Below are 17,686 nucleotides of genomic sequence, written 5' to 3' on the forward strand. Positions count from 1 at the left end.
TACATTTTCTAATTGCTTCTGGAGTATAGGAACCCAGCATTTTTTTTTTATTCATAGAACCTAGTAAATTTTTATATATTGATCTTGCTATTATTTCACCCTTTCTGATACTTATACTGTTTCTTTATCTTGCCTTATTGCTTTGGTTAGGTCTCTAACACAATGTGGGAATGATGATAGCAAGAATCCTTTTCTTGTTCCTGACACAGGGGGAATGTATCTCACTTTTCACCATTGTGGTAGATTTTTAATTTCATTATTTTTAAATACTGGGTTTTGTCTTGTTTTTTTTTTATAGTGAAAGCTAAACAAAGTCTGTCTATAGGCTGCATTCAACCCATGGGCTGCCAGTTTGTGATTTCTGCTTTACCTGAATTCTCTCTGAATTGTGATAACCTTATTGGGTAGGTACTATTATTTGCCCTGGTTTGACATATGAGGACACTGAAGTTCAGAGAGGTGAAGTGACTTGCCACAGCCACATACCTGGGAAGGGACAGAGCCAGGATTCAAACCTAGCTCTGTTCGATGTCAAAATCTGTGGGACCCTGGATGCTCAGGACAGCCCTTCTTTACATTTCATCTTCTCCAGCATCTTGGGGGACCCCTGGGGTCCTGGAGCAGCTCTATCATCAACTTTGAGGGACCCTTGACCAAGGGCCTTCCCCTTTCTTTGTCTCAAGCTTCCCATTTGTCAACCTAGGAGGGATATAGTTATGGGAACCCCAGTATGGTCCCAGCTTCATCCTCTACAGTCCCACTATACATCTATCAAATATTAGGCCTTGATATGTCCCTTGTTCTGTGGCCTGGCTATACCACTTACTGTTGTGTGATTTGGGGCTGCTTAACCTCACTGTGCCTTTTGCCTCATCTCAGCTATAAGATGGAATTAAAAGTAGCACCTACCTCCAAGTGCTTAGGACATGCCAGGCATGGCATAAGTGCCTAGTAAACATGAGTCCTCATGATTATTGATAAATGTACATGCATGTGTACATGGTCAGGAAGAGACAAAAATATAGCTTAAGTAGTTTTATTAGGATGGAGATGTGATTTTTAACATTTTCTTTAATGTCACAATTTTAAAAAATGTTTAATGACTCCTCCCTTTTGTAGAGAATAAAGTCCAAATTCCTTAACCCAACATCCAAGGACATCTCTGATTCAACATCAATTTATATTTCAATACAGCAAAGTGGCTAACAGCACATAGAGGAAGACCACCCCAGCCTGAACCCCAGCTCTGTGACTTACTGGCTGTGTGAGCTTGGGCAAGGAGCCCTGCCTCTCTGCACCTGTTTCCTCATCTGTAAAATAAAGAAATTAACAATTCTCACCTGATGGGGCTGAGGTGATATGTGCAGTGTCCATCATGTGGAAGCTTAAAACATATTAGTGATTATTATGATCTAACCACTACCCCCAAACTTCTGGTCATCCTGGTCCTTTCACCAGCCCCAGAACTGTCATACCTTGAAGGCTTTGCTCATGGCTTATTCTCCCCGGCATGCCTTTCCCTATTTATCCAACCATCAAAATATTCTGCGTGAAGGACCAACTCAAATGTGACCTCCTCTGAAGAGACTTTCTGTCCTCACCAGCCCCCCTCTGGCTTTGAAGGCTGGGTGCACTTGAAGCTCTTACTACCTCAACTGTGTACCACTTCCTCATTGGTCCATCCTCTTGCATCATACCCTTCCTGAGGGGAAGTTGGGCTTGCTTTGAGCGCCAGCCGAGAGCCCCAGCACAGATATCTGAGGGACATACCGGCCTTCAAGGAAACTCATCAGACTGAGTCCAACAGCTCTGCTGCATCCTTCCCTCTCCCTTCTTGAGCCTTAGTTTCCTCTTACCACTGAGGCAGTGTGACTGTGAATAGAAATGAGGAAACACTGGTCAAGGCCCCTTTTCTCTTCCCTGCCTCGCAATAAGCCTGGTTTGCTTCTCCTCTGGACTAGCTGGGGAGTGGGGACAGAGTGCTGGCAGTGGGGGCAACTACAGATTCTAGAAGCCTGATCAGAGTTTCTGATGCTAAAGGGTTTGGGGGCAAGGCCCAGGATCCTGCATTTTCAAGAGTATAAACCCCTTCCATGGCCGTGTTCTGAAATATGAGAGCATCAAACCTCTTCATGGCTAATGGGGGAGCACAGCTGTGTGCAAGGGGCCATGGGACCTCTCAGCCCCTCCATACTTTGGAGGAGGGGGAGGGAGTGCTGCCGCCTAGGGGAAAAGAAAGAAACTGCCAAGCCTCAAGCCTGAGCCATTGGACACATATTTTGATAAAAACATTTATTGAGCGCTTTCCAAGTGCCAAGCACTATGCCAAGTCCTTTGCACATTTCATCATACTGGATCCCCATGAGGTCGAAATGTCATAAGCCCCATTGTACAGATGAGATACACAGGGCTCAGAGAGGTCAAGTGACATACCCAAGGTCACACACCAAGCGAGTAGCAGTGCTTAGATTTAAAGCCAAATCTGGCTGATAGCTGCACTATAACCATGACATTTGAGTGCTGCCTAAATGCCCACACCAGAGTCATCTGCGGATACCATGTGGAACCATATATGAAAAGGTCCAGCAGATAAGAGCTCTAAACCATTTCAGGCCTCCAGAGCAGCTTGATCAGAGGCCACACCAAGAGAGCCCGGAGCAGGGGTGGGCAGGACCACCCTGTCTTCTCTCTTAGGTGAGCTGACACCAGCCTGGACCAGCCAGACCCTGGGCTGCTGGCTTGGCCAGCTCTCTTATTTTCCATGCCCCTACCTCGAAGCTGTAGGCCGCCCTGCCTCACATTCCAGAATGCTGCAGGACTAGCCAGCAGAACAGGAGCCACGGCAGGCTGGCCACAGGCCAGGGTTCACAAATGACACTCCAGAAGGATTTTGGCCAATGGCTCACTTCCATTGGGAAGGATCTCTCGTCGGCGCCTGAGGCCTGGACCCACAGGTGAGCATCAGGCCAGGCTCTGGGAGCAAACACCGCGGGTCCGTCACTCTGAGGCCTGGATGTAGACGGGCACAGCAAGCATGGCACATGGGCCCTCGGCCCCAGCCTGCAGCTCTGCCAGCGCCAGGTTGGAGCCCAGGCTCTCTGCATGCCCGGGCACTACCAGCTCCGGTTCACCCCCCACTGTGCCACCCACCACAATGGAGAGCACTGCATCTGGCTCTGAGAAGGGCGGCTTGCCTGGGGCAGCCTCAGGCACTGGCCCAGCCCCGGTGTCCTTCAGCTCCTCCAGACCCAGGGGGTCGGGCAGGGGGGTCCCCACCTTGCGCCCGCCACTGCTGCCGCTGCGGGGTGCTGCCCTCCTCCGGGAGGGCCGCCGGGCTTGCAGGTCCTTATCCTTTTGGGGGCCAAGGCGGCAGCGGTGGTCCTTGAGGTATTTGTGTCGGGAGAAGCCCTTGGCACAGCCGGCGCAGCGGAACTTGTAGTTGCCTGTGTGGGCACGCTGGTGCTCCGCCAGGTGGGCACGGCGGCTGAAGGACTTGCTGCACAGGGCGCACTTGTGGAGCTTCATGCCTGGAGCGAGGGGAAGTCCGTGAGGGGCGCCCGAGCCCTTACTCTGCAACTGTGCCTCTGTGCTCGGAATAAAACCCAGTCTCTCGGCTTGGCCTCTGAGCATGTGTGCAAACTGGGCTCTGCTCCTGCCAGTCTCATCTCCCACCTTCTCCCAGCCACTCACTCCCAGCCAGGCACACATGCTCTCCTCAGGCCACCAAGCTGGCTCCTGCCTCCGGGCCTTTGCACTTGCTGTTTCCCCTCTGCCTAGAAGAGCCTGCTCAGCCCCGAAACCTTGGTTTACTTAGCCAGGTCACCATCTTCTCTCTCCTCTCTGGTCTGTCTGCCTCCCCTCGCCCCCTCAGGCCATCCCTACAGGGTAGCCAGAGATGGCTTCGTGAAATACACAAACGATCCTAACATACTCTGCTCTGAACCCTCTGGCGATTCCCCAAGTTTCCCACAAAGCCCTGGGCAGTCTGACCAACCCCTTCACCTCTCAGCCCCATTCTCTCCTTCCCCTTACTTGCTCTATGAGCTCCATGCTTCCCACTCACCTTTCCTTGTCTTAAACACCCCCCGCCCTCAGTCTCTTCCCTGCCTTTGCACTTGCTCCCTCCTTCTGGAAGCTATTTCCTGGCTCTTCTTATCCCTCAGGACAGGTCTCACCTTACCTCCTCCACAAGGCCCTCCTGTTACCTACCTCATATCTTTCTCTGCCCCATCACCCTGTTTATTCCTATCTTTGTACTCTGCATACTTCGCTGTAACATACTTACTTGTTTGTTGTTCATTTTCAATCTCTGCCACTAAATGCTAAGCTTCCTCAGGAAGGCAGGGTGGGGCTCTGCCCGTCTGATTCCCCCACATCACCCCCAGAGTCAGACATGCGATAGGTTCTCAATAGTCACCCACTGAATGAATCACTGGTGCTTCCATGTCTACCATGAAGTCAACTCCAGCCCACACGTAGCCTGAGCCACGCTCCCCTCACCCTCCCCGGGATGAAGGCTCAGAGAGGGGCAGTGACTTGCATGGGGCAGCGCAGCAGGACAGCGGCCCTGCTAAGAATCAAACTTGGCCCTCTGTCTTCAAGTCCTTAACTCTCTACTCTCCCAGTTTTCAAACTTTCTTTAGTCACTGAATCCTTTCTGTTAACCAGGGGCAATTTTCCCCTCCAGGAGACTTTTGGTTTGTCCTCTGGAGATATCTGTGGTTGTCCTAATTGTGGGGAAGATGCCACTGACATCTAGAGGGTAGAGGCCAGACATATTGCTAAACATCCTACAATGCACAGGGCGGACCCATGACAAAGCATCAGCTACTGCAAAATATCCAGAGTGCCAAGAAACCATGTTCTAGACCAAATGGTATGTGGAAAGCCAGCCAAGCTGCTCTGGGGACAGAGCAGCACCCAAGGAAGCCCCATAGAGCCCTTGGGAAACTAAGGAGTGGGGTGGAGACCCTTGCTTCACACACCAGCTGCCCTGCTCTGCTGAACGTACCAAGGAAACTTCCTGGCCATGTCTTGGACCCAGTTGGAATCTGATTTCCCTCCATGACTGATCCACATCTCTATCACACTGGGGACCTCTCTGATTTACAGCTGTCTCCTCTCAGATCAGCTTTCCCTTCAGACTGGGGGACTGTATCTGACTCACCTTGTAGGACCCTGAGGACCCTAATGCAGACCTGGCTCATGGCTCACCTGAGCAAAATCTGTTGACTGGAATATACCAGGCAGTGATAATAAGCCTCATGGGATGTGTCTGCTCTTTCTAGGGGGCCGGCCCCAGGGACTCAGACCCTCCTGGTAGGTCCAGCATTCACTTACCGGAGTGGGAGAGGATATGAGCCTTCAGCTTGTCTGGCCGGTTGAACTCTTTACTGCAGCCCGTGTGTGTCCTAGAACCCAAAACCACTGGTCAGGGGGAGTTCACCAGACTCGGACTGTCTTGCTGGTCTCTGTGCTAGCCCTGGGCATGAGGGACTCCCTCTCTACCCCAAAGGTCAGGCAAGGAAGCAGGGTGGGGAGTGAGGCAGGTAGGCAAGACCCACAACAGGATAAAAGGAGAGACGACCTTCAGAACCTCGGCCCTGACAATTTTCTGTCCCACTGCTGGGTAAATGTGCCCCTCCCACTCACACCAGTCTCTACTCACGAGAAGGGGCATTTATACTTCTTGAATGGCTCATGGATCAACATGTGTCTCTTCAGTTTGTCCTTACGGTTGAACGCAGACTCGCACACTGAGCATTTGTAGGGCTTCTCACCTGTAGGAGGAGACACAGATAGGGGGTGGGGACCGAGGGTCCCATGAGATAGAGTATGAATATGGGGTACAATAGATAGCAGCCCCTCTAGGGAAGTGGCCTGGAAGAAAACAGCCTCTCTCATTCCTCATTGCTTTTCCAAGGAGAAGAGGGGGCTATTTCAGATAGGGCAGTCATGAAAGGCCTTTCTGATGAGGGAAGAGTTGAGACCTGAGGGGATAGGGGAGTGAGCCATGATGGAAATTGGAGTCAGGGTCCCAGGAAGAAGGAAAGGTGGGAGTGTGTGGTATGTCTGAAGAGCAGTGGGGAGGCCAGTGTGGCTGGAACACAGTGGAGAAGGGAGAATGAGGCAGAAGGGGAGGTCAGTGAGATAGCCGAGATAGCCGGGCCCAACAGGAAGGGCCTGGAAGGCCTAGGTTTTTACTCTGAGCAAGATGAGAAGCCACCAGAGGGGCCAAGTGGAGCGGGGACAGATCTGACTTATGAGTGTCGCGGGCTTCCTCTAGCTGCCTACAGAGAACAGACTGAGGGGGTGGGGGTGGGGGTGGAGGTGTGGGAAGTGGCCAAGTAGAGACCATGTTAGGAAAGCGGAATCGGCAGCCTTTGCCAGTGGACTGACTGTGGGGAGTGAGGGGAAGGGAGTCAAGGGTGAATCTAAGGTGGGGCTGAGTGACGGATGAATGGTTGTGGCATTTACTGAAATGGGGTCCACCACAGGAGAGAGGGGAATTATACCTTATCTAATGGAATTGTTGCCACAAACTATGAGGTAAGTACTAGATGAGAAAACTGAAGGTCATGGTCTGCACCTAGTGAGCTAAGATGCCAGCCTAGCCGTGTGATGCAGAGTTCACCTGAGTCACCCCACATCGGCTGCAGCAGAGCCTGGTGGGGACCAGGAGGGGGAGAAGAGCAGCTCTCACCTGACAGGGGTCAGGGGTCACAACCTGCCCTGTATGCTACTGGGCTGTTTTGATTTCTTGCCATTATTTCCTCCCTATTCAACCTCTGGAATGAATAAAGTACTTTTGAAAAATGTCAACCCAGTGATTAAGGAAATTCTGGTCCTTACAGTGGAATGCTCTGCAGTCATTAAAAAGATTAGGGTCCATCTGTGTTTCCTGATCTGGAAAGAGGCTCCTGGTCATACTGCTAGTGGGGAAAGAAAACTGTAGAACAGCTTAAGACAGTCCCCTCTTTGTTAGAAAAAAATACAATCCTCATATTCTGAAACACCCCTAGCCATAGGTGGTGGTGTATTCGCAGAAGATGTAGGGAGAAAGTTGAGGAAGGGTACATACCAAACTGTCAGTAGCAATTAGGGTGTGAAGGGGAACCTTAAAGTTTCACCTTATGTACTTCCATGCTGCTTCCATTTTTTAAATAAGCATGTATTACATTTGAATAAGAATTCTTAAAATTATAAAGAGAGTAATTTGGTAATATCTATCAAAATTACCAAGGCATATACCTTTTTTCTTCTTTTATTATGGTAAAATATAAATACAATTTACCATTTTAACCATTTTTAAGTGTGCATTTCAGTGGTGTTAGGTACATTTGCATTATTGTGCAATCACCACCACCATCCATCTCCAGAACTTTGGCATCATCCCAAACAGAAACTGAGTACTGTACTGCATAAACATTTAACCTAGCATTTCCACTGCGCAGAATACACAGCCCCAGATATACTCCCAAAAGCGTGCCAAGGGGACCCACACAACATTTTGTGTACAAACTAACAGCTGAAAAATAATCTAAGTATTCACCCACAGGAAGTGGTTAAATAAAAGACAGTAAATACAAAGGAATTCCATGCAACTGAGAAAAAGAAGGTACTGCTAGGAACATCTTCAAGGTATACTGATGAGTGAAGAAAAAAGGTACATAACAGAGTTATAATATGTGCTCCATTGTGTAAAAGTAAGCAAGCGTGTTGTACAGGTATAAAATTAAACCAGAGGACTTAGACTAGGACCACTAACAGCAGTTATCTTTAGGGATGGGAATTGGGGGTATTTTTCAAACTGCAAGTCACAACCTGTTGGTGGTTATTTTAACAACTAAAATTCAACAGAATAGAAAATACTGTCTTATGAAATTTCTGTTTCAGTATATGCTCTGTATATAAATGTGTTTCCTGGGTTGTAGTATTTTATATATATATATATGTATACACATATATATATAATTTATTTATTTATTTTAGATCTTATTTATTTATTTGACACAGAGAGAGAAACAGCGATAGAGGGAATACAAGCAGGGGCAGTGGGAGAGGGAGAAGCCCACTTCCCGTGGATCATGACCTGAGCTGAAGGCAGACGCTCAATGACTGAGCCATCCAAGCACCCCATAAAATATATTTTTTGCCATAGGTCATAGTAAAAAGAAAAAAGAAAAAAAAATTTGGATTATGCATTTGAGGTGAGGCGATGGGGTTATTTTCTTTTCTTCATATTTGCTTTTGTAATGTCAAGGATTTACTACTCAGGTTTTTGCAACCTTTGGATCCTTTTAAATGAAAAAAAAAAGATTTTTTAACCAATAATCTTTTTTTTAAGATTTTATTTATTTTGGGGCGCCTGGGTGGCAGAGCGGTTGAGCGTCTGCCTTCGGCTCAGGGCGTGATCCTGGCGTTCTGGGATCGAGCCCCACATCAGGCTCCTCTGCTATGAGCCTGCTTCTTCCTCTCCCACTCCCCCTGCTTGTGTTCCCTCTCTCGCTGGCTGTCTCTACCTCTGTCGGATAAATAAATAAAATCTTTAAAAAAAAAAAAAGATTTTATTTATTTATTTATTTATAAATAAATAGAGAGAGAGAGCACAGAGGCAGAGGGAGAAGCAGACTCCCCGCTGAGCAGAGAGCCCAACAAGGGGCTCAATCCCAGGACCCTGGGATCATGACCTGAGCCGAAGGCAGACGCTTAACCAACTGAGCCACTCAGGTGCCCCTTAAGTAATAATTTTTTAAAAATTAAAAGAAAATAAAATGTCAATGTGTCTCAACTGGGGAACCAAGGAGAGGGGGGTTCTGTCCAGGGCTATGTGGGAATTTTGCAGTGACAACAGTACCCCCACCTCTAGGGGCTCAGAATGGTCTGAGTGGGCTGTCAGGGGGCAGAACCAAGAGTCCCTCCACCAGCCTCCAGAGGCACATCTCTACTCTAGTATTGGTAGCAACTCCTGTTCCCTTGAGAGGGCAGGTTGGTAGGGGGTCAGAAAGGAGATGGGGAAGGGGATGAACAAAGAGTGGGGAGGAACTGGATGGGGAGGGAGAAGAGGGATGGAGAAAGACAGAGGCAAAGATGAGTGGGGGATGGGGAGGGGAACAGAGAGGGAGTTGGGGGAGCGAGTGGGGCGCTGGGCAGGAGTTGACGAGGGACAGGGTACCCACCTGAGTGGATGTGAGCATGAAGTTTGAGGTAGTGCTCCCGCCGGAAGAACTTCTTGCACACCTGGCACTTGAACCTGCCACCACTGCCATGGGTGGGCAGATGACGGCGCAGGTAGCGCTCACAAGGAAACACCTGGCAGAAGAGAGGAGCTGGCGTTAGGTCTGACTCACTAGCCCTCACCACCCTCTGAGCTTAAGGGGCCTCTCATTTCCCGCACTTACGGAAACAGTTTCTTTTCTGCCCACCAGGGATCAGGGCCCAGTGTCAGGCTCAGCCCTTAGAACCTCACGGCTCCCATGACTCACCCATAATGCATGCTCTGAGCTCCTGCCAGGCTGCTTTTCTACCCAGAAGGCCTTTCTCTCTTAGCCTGACAAATTCCCACTTAGCTATCAAGACCCAACTCAGGTGTCACTGCTTCTGTAAAGCCCTCTCTGACTCTCCAATGCCACACAGGCAACACAAACTCTGCCCTTGACTGTTCCTATGTGTTTTATTTATTCATTTATTATTATTTTTTTAAGTAAACTCTACCCACAATGTGGGGTTTGAACTCATGACCCCGAGATCAAGAGTCGCACGCTCTACCACCTGAGCCAGGCAGGTGCCCCTGTTCATTTACTTTATTTATTTATTTAAGATTTTATTTATTTATTTGAGAGAGAGCAGAGCAAGAGCGAGAGAGCATAAGCAGGGCTAGGGGCAGAGGGAGAAGCAGATTCCATATTGAGCGGGGAGCCTGATGCGGGGCTCAATCCCAGGACTCTGGGATTATGACCTGGGCCGAAGGCAGACGCTTAACCATTGAGCCATCCAGGTGCACCTCATCTACATTTTTAAAGTCACCATCTAACCCACTGAATTATAACCTATAGCTTATATGAGATCTCTACAAGGGCAGAGGAGCTTTCATTCACCAGCACAGGGCCTGGGTCAAATGACTTACATGCAAAAGAATGAATGACAAAATGAATACATAACAGAAGAACTGAATGAAAAGGTAATAAAGAGCCAGGAAACATGGAAGCCAACATCTCCTTCCTCTCCGGCCTTAGGAAAGGCATTTGTTCATTTTTTCATTCATTTGTTACAGAGAAGTAGTTAGGGTTACAGACCCAACTACTTAGTAGCCCTTACTTGCTACACCTCAGTTTCCCCATCTGTAAAATGGGAAGAGTAATGGTATGCTTCCTAGAGTTAAATGACTCAATTCAGATAAAATGCTCTGAACAGGGGCGCCTGGGTGGCTCAGTCGTTATGCGTCTGCCTTCGGCTCAGGGAGTGATCCCGGCATTATGGGATCGAGCCCCACATCAGGCTACTCTCCTAGGAGTCTGCTTCTTCCTCTCCCACTCCCTCTGCCTGTGGTCCCTGTCTCGCTGGCTGTCTCTCTCTCTGTCAAATAAATTAAAAAAAAAAAAAATGCTCCGAACAGCAGCTGGCACATGATTCTTGTTCAATTCATGATACCTTTTATTTGGAACACAAATTCCAAAGCCCTGAATTAGGCTATCTACATAATTAGAAACATCTACCATGAGGTTGAAGTGAAACCAGGGCTGTCCTGGAAAATCTGCCATGTGAGGCTGTGAGAAAATGAGTAGAATAAAGAAACCAGTTAAACACACCAGGGGAATGCAATCAGCAAAATCCAGACTTCGGGAAACTCCACAGGACTGATGGCCCAGTTTCTTCAACAAATAAATTAAAAGGAAAAGAAAAGAAGGAGCACTGGTTGGGGAAACCTATTGATGAACAGAAAGTTTGGTTGTATCAACCAACTGAAGTGTGTGGACCTGATTCAAACAAATAAACTTTACAAAAACTATGATGTTTCTGAGACAATTAGAATTAGAACACAGCCTGGATATCTGATGATATCGAGGACAGGCTTTAGCGATGGGTTTCAGATTCACTGAAAAGAAGAACCCATAACAAGAAGGATAATAACTGGGGCGCCTGGGTGGCATAGCGGTTAAGCGTCTGCCTTCGGCTCAGGGCGTGATCCCGGCGTTGTGGGATCGAGCCCCACATCAGGCTCCTCTGCTGTGAGCCTGCTTCTTCCTCTCCCACTCCCCCTGCTTGTGTTCCCTCTCTCGCTGGCTGTCTCTATCTCTGTCAAATAAATAAATAAAATCTTTAAAAAAAAAAAAAAAGAAGGATAATAACAGGTCAGGAAGCTGGAGGCAGGCTGTTCAGATGCTGGGCCTGGGCCCAGGAGAGGCCTGACCCCACACTGGTGCAGCCTGGCCTGGCCTGGCCCGGCAGCAGCCTCAGGATGGACACATGTGCTATCTAGTGGCTCAGATGGGCCAGGTAGGGCTCTTACTCTTCAAAGGGGAAGTGTCGTCTAAGGAGACAAGCCCAGGAGACAGTGAGGGGTTTGCTCTACCACCCTCATCCCCTATCGTTGCCCCAGCCGGGAAAGGGCAGTGGTACCCACCTTCTGGCAGTGAGGGCAGGGGAAGTTGTGAGTGGCGGTCTGCAGGTGGTGCTCCAGGGCCTCGGGGGTAGAGTATTTGTTGACACATTTGACACACCTACGTGGGAAGGAGCAGGAGAGGTGACAGAGCAGTGTGAGGAGGCTGGACTGGCCCAGGAACCAGCCATTCTCCTCCCCCAGGGCCAACACTGGGAGGCAAAATTCTATACTTAATTCATTCTTTTCCTTAAAAAAAATGTTTTTTTAAAGTAGGCTCCACACCCAATGTGGGGCTTGAACTCATGACCCTGAGATCAAAAGTCTCATGCTCTACTGACTGAGCCTGCCAGGCACCCCAGAGGAAGTCTTAAATAAAGGGAAAAAAAGAAAATCAGACCACATCACATCCTTGCTTAAAAGTTCCCACCTTGGCCTACAAGGCTCTAGTGGCTTAACCACGCCTACCTCTCAGACTTCATCTTTCTCCATAGCTCACCCCACTCTGCTCCAGCCATCTCGGCCTCTTGAGTGTACCTTGAACACACCAAATTCTTTCCTACCTCAGGGCCTTTGCACCTGCTATTGCTGCTACCTGGAACACTCTTCCCCAAGTATTCCCTTGGGCAGCACCTTCCTATCCTTCGGGTCTCACCTCAAATGTCACCTCCTCAGAGGTGTCTTCCTTGAGCACCCTGTCTCAAGTTGTCCCCTATGGCCCACCCAGTTTTGTTTTTTTCTTAGCACTTGTTATCTATAATTATTATTTATCTATTTGCTTACTTGATTTGATCTGTCTCTTTCACCAGCAATTGGGCTCTGGAGGCAGGGACCACATCTGTCCTGTTCATAACCTGATTTGAGCACCAGTGACAATCTGTTATGCAAAAGAGTCAGACAGACAGGGATCCAGACCTGGCCCCTTCTTGTTTCTGACCCTCGGTTTCCTCATCCACAAAATGGGGTAGGAATCCCAAATTGATGTGCCCCTTGTTCATTCTTAAGATGATCACATGAGTAAAAGGACACAAGTGTGTCAAACCACAAATCACAACACATCATAAATGCGGTCTCCATGCTTAACATCACTGGCTGACAAGCCTTCAAAACAGCAGTTTCAGGTCGTAAGCCACTCTGAAGTAAAGACCCCTCCAGTCTCCCGACCATAAAAACACCTGCCAAACAAATGGACCCATTTATGATGATGTTCCAGTGAGGAATGCCACAGGTAGATGGGCAATTCATGCCAAAAATAGAAACATAGGACCTGACATCTGTACATGGGCCACCATGGGAAACCCACAGGCAGCCTGCACCTGCCCAGGGGACTCCTGTAGACCACACTCTGAAAACCACAGGCTAAATGCCTCCAGATGGCAAGAAAGAAAGAGCAGGTCAGGTGGGAGCAGAGCTGCTGGGGGCACAGAGACTGCACAAGCTGGTGAGGTAGGAGAGGGCAAGAACTCCACAGGCCTCAGCAGTGAGGAGACACAGATTTCTGTGGGAGGTAGTTTAGCAAGAACCATTAAAACTAAAACTTTCCTGCCAGAAATGCCATCGTAACTAAGTCACCCAAGGTAACATCCTCAGCACGGGGGCAAACCAATGTCATGTACCTGCTGATATGACGTGCTGAGGACAGAGCGTTACTTTGTGATATTTCCTGCCCAGAGGGCCAACCCAGCATCTAACCTGAGGTCAAAGCAGACAAACCCAAACTGAGGACATTTTACAAAATAACCAGCCTATACTTTTCAAAAATACCACAGTCATGAAAGACAGAGACCGAATGAGCAGCTGTTCCAGCTTAAAGGAGAATAAAGAGACACAATGTAATGCAACGTGTGATCCTGGCTTGGATCCCAGGCCAGAAAAAACATTTACTTTGGCTATAAAGGATGTTATTGAAACAATCGGAAATTTCTGAATAAGGTCTGTAGAGTAGGAAACAGAACTGTATTGATTTAACTTTCTTTTTTTTCTTTTTGTTTATTTAAATTCAATTAGGCAACATATAGTACATCATTAGTTTCAGATGTAGCGTTCAGTAATTTATTAGTTGTGTATATAACATGATTTTTCTTTCTTTTTTTTTTTTTAGAGATTTTATTTATTGAGAGAGAGATAGCGAGAGATAGAGCACGAGTAGGGGAGAGGGAGAAGCAGGCTCCCTGCTGAGCAAAGAGTCCGATGTGGGAATTGATCCCAGAACCCTGGGATCATGACTTGAGCCGAAGGCAGATGCTTAACCGACTGAGCCACCTATAACTTTCTGATTTTGATAACTACACAGCGCTTCTGCAAGAGGTTGTCCTTATTTCCAGAAAACATACACTAAAGACAAAGGATAGAAGAGCATCGTGTCAGCAAATTATCCTCAAATAGCTCAGAATATAATAAAACAAATGTGGTGAAAAGTTAACATTTGGGAAATCTGGGTGAAGGCTATATATGGGAATCCTTTGTACTACTCTTAATGTTTTTTCGAGAAGTCTGAAATTACCTCAAAATAAGTTCCTGAAAGTGACTGCGGTATGAGGAAGGGGCTCGGGGTAGATGGGGAATTCCTTTTCATTCATGCCCTTTTTTCAGTAATTAAATATTGTACTATATGCACATAATTATTTTTTAAATAATCTTCTTAAAAGCCCTCATTGATTTTAAAAAAATCTTTATGTTTATCATTACTTTTTTTTTTAATAATCTCTACAACCAATGTGGGGCTCGAACTCACAACCCTGAGATAAGAGTCGCACGCTCTTGACTGAGCCAGCCAGGTGCCCCTCCCTCATTGATCTCTAACCTGAAAATCACTTCCAGGAAGTTATTTATAAGTGAGCAAAGATGTATGCCCAAAGTTGTTCTCTGTAGTGTTGTATGTAATAATGACAAACTGGAAATGACCCGACTATCCAGCAATCAAGGACCAGTTACATAAATTTGGCATGTACAATGGAATAGTAAACGGTCGTTAAAAGGCTGGGGCAGGTCTGTTTGTGCTGAGATGCAAAGATGTCCATATTACAGTTGTAAGTGATAACGCACACCACATGTACAGAGTGATCCCATTAAGTTTCAGTCAGTTTGCTGGAAGTTGTGGGACAGGAAGATGACATGATCAATTTTCACCAAAGCCAGTAACTGTGTTTGGGAGGACCTGACTCCAGTGTAGCCTGTGGTAGTTATATCCATAAACATGCTTATTACAGACAGATCAAATAACACATACAAAGAGGTTAACAGGGATTATTTTTGCTTGGCAGCGTTTTGGTTTTTGTGCGATTTAAAAAAAATCTTTTCCTCGGGGCACCTGGTGGCTCAGTCGGTTAAGCATCTGCCTTTGGCTCAGGTCATGATCCCAACCCCGAATCAGGCTCCCTGCTTAGCTGGGAGTCTGTTCCTCCCTCTCCCTCTGCACCCCCCACCACTCGTGCTCTCTCTCGCTGTCTCTTTCAGATAAAATCTTTAAAAAAAAATATTTTTCTCTGCATTGAACATAATTTTTGCAATTAGGAAAAAAATCAATAAATCTTATTTTTAAAAGGAAAAAGTAAATATATAGCATATATAGAGTGGCATGCATAAGATTCACTTGAAGGGTTTGGGGTTTGGGGAGGCACCATAGATAGGCCAAAGCAATGTGGCCCAAAGGGAGCAGAGCAGGTAGACCAATGGGGCCTGGACACCTGAAAACAGGATGAAGCCCTACACCTGCTCAAACATTACTGCGAGAGAGAAATAAATTCTCATTTCATTTATGCCACTATTATTTGGAGCCTCCATTGCATGCAGCCAAACCTATATCTAAATTGTACAAATAATAACTCCAGCAATAACATTTATTGAGCACCTACGATGTTCCAGGTATCATGTCCGAGAGCCGCATAGTTGTCTTACCTGATCCTCATAAATAATCCAATACAGTAGGCACTATAATTATCCCCATTTCAAGATGCGGACACTGAGGCTCAGAGTAACCGAATACCTTGCCAAGGTCATCTCCTGGGCTTGTAGTCAAGCTGGGATTTGAGCACAGGCAGGTGGATCCTTATCATTACCCAAGACACCATCCCACCCTTGAGTCACCCAGCTGATGGCCTGCCTCTTCAGGGCCTTACTTTTGGGCCAAGAAGATCCAGTGGCTGCAAAGGGTTACTGGCACTGTAACCCTCACACAAGAACCTAGGAGAAGAGATTGACTGTAGACACAGGGCCATCAGCACTGGGCTCAACCTTAAGCCTACAAATTCCAAAACCAGAGCTGTGAGGCTTCCAAGGTTCCAGACAAGAATTTGAATCTCAGCCCTGTGCTGACACTTACTCTGATGGGCAGGTCACTTCTCCTCTCTGAGCCTCAGTGTCCTCATCTTCAAAATGGGGAGAATACCACTGCCATGGACCAAACTGTCTCCCTCCAAAATTCATATGTTGAAGCCTTGACACTCAATGTGATGGTATTTACAGATTTACAGATGGGACCTTTGGTGGGGATGTGTGTGTGATTAGGTTTAGATGAGATCATGAGGGTGGGGTCCTCATGATGACAAAGTGCCCTTATAAAAAGAGACCATGTGTCTGTGGCATTTTGTTATAGCTGGAGCTGACTAATACAACCACCTACCTCCCAGGATTGCAGGGATCAAAGTCCCTAAGTCAGAACTTGGCACATAGTAGGTGCTCCCTTCCTTTCACTTGGCATCTCACTCCAGAGAGCCACGCAGTCACAGGAACTCACAGATAATCCACAAATCGATAAGGCAAAAGCAAAAGAAAATGCCCCCTGAGTACAAATGGGAATTATCCATCACTAACCAGAAATCTCCACCCCTTGACTGCCCAAAACTTTGCCTGGTTTTCCTCTCTGGCTCCACTTCCCAATCTCCTCCAGGGCAAGTTGCCCTACACCCATCTAAGTCCCAGTCCCTCTGCCAATTTCTCAAAGCTTCTGTGATTTCTATAGGCTCTTCTTACCCTTACCTTGGCCCTACCTTCTCCTGCAGGGTACATCTAAACACCCTCTCCCACTTCCACTCTACACACGATCATTCTAAAGCACTTGCTATTTCATTTTATACCTACATTTGCTGTTCCTCCTGCTAGGAATGCATACTACCCTACCCAGGCTACTTGGCAAACTCCTATTCATCCCTCGAAACCCAGCTCAGATATCACTGCTTCAGGGACACCTTCCCTGCCCTACCTCCTACTGTGGTACTTGTATACCTTATATCAACATATGCATTAGCATTTTATCACAGTCTGTGTAAGCATATTTACACACTTGTCTCCCTAAGAAGCCTGTGCATTCTAAACTCAGGGTCTGTTTTTACTTATCTCTGAAGCCCAGAAGCGTCACCCAGGAGTTACACCTCATTAACAGAGGTTATTAGATAAATCCCTACTGGCACAAGTTTGAACAGAGAGCAAAACCATTCCAACATGAAAATATTCAGTAAGAACTGGGAGAAGGGCCCTGACAAATACCTCTCCTTGCTTATCCCTAAACCCATCCCCACGCGCTACGTGCTAGGCTTTGTGAGGAAGCTGCTCCCAGATGACATTGGGTGAATGCACGGCAAAATGGCTGCAGGGCAAAATGTGGGATTTCACAGTTATGAAAGTGATACTGGGCACCTGCAGACAACCCCTCGACTAAGGAGGGTCTGGAAGAGGGACCAGAAAACAACCGAATGAGAGAAACTCAGTGAGGACGGTCACAGGACTGACAGCTCAGCCAGAGGGATTTGAAGACTCAAGGATTAAAAGCCTGTAATGAAACTGAGGGAGTCTTTCTTCATTTCTGCCAAAGGGATGCTCTCGACAACTACAACGGAAGACTACAGTGATGTAAAGGATTGTCGGAAAAAATTACCCCAAATAAACTCTACACATGGTTCTTTCCTTGTTCATTCTAAGAATCATCCTATAGCTTCAATTTTACCCTGAATTTTATAGATTATAAGACAAATGAATCTGGTTTTTATGATTTTTGCTTTCCACTGTGTGCTTGTTCATTCTGTTTTCATTCTAAGAATCAGTGGACCATTCTGACTGTAACCTAAATTTTGTAGATGATCAGACAAAATA

The 17,686-nt window shown here is 47.1% G+C and overlaps 1 protein-coding gene across 1 annotated transcript in view; it reads right to left on the reverse strand.

Annotated features, from left to right (window-relative positions):
* Positions 1-1,013: 1,013 nt before the first annotated feature.
* The window catches only part of ZNF341 (zinc finger protein 341), a 37,665-nt gene continuing 20,992 nt past the window's right edge, over positions 1,014-17,686 (reverse strand). The window contains exons 10-14 of the mRNA XM_034641593.1: positions 11,624-11,720; positions 9,180-9,312; positions 5,669-5,780; positions 5,341-5,411; positions 1,014-3,527 (exon numbers count right to left, since the gene is read on the reverse strand). Coding sequence (XP_034497484.1) covers positions 2,998-3,527; positions 5,341-5,411; positions 5,669-5,780; positions 9,180-9,312; positions 11,624-11,720 — 943 coding nt within the window. The 3' untranslated portion in view covers positions 1,014-2,997. The remainder of the gene's footprint in view (positions 3,528-5,340; positions 5,412-5,668; positions 5,781-9,179; positions 9,313-11,623; positions 11,721-17,686) is intronic.

The sequence above is a fragment of the Ailuropoda melanoleuca genome, chromosome 13, assembly GCF_002007445.2.
Source record: "Ailuropoda melanoleuca isolate Jingjing chromosome 13, ASM200744v2, whole genome shotgun sequence".
Classification (NCBI taxonomy): domain Eukaryota; kingdom Metazoa; phylum Chordata; class Mammalia; order Carnivora; family Ursidae; genus Ailuropoda; species Ailuropoda melanoleuca.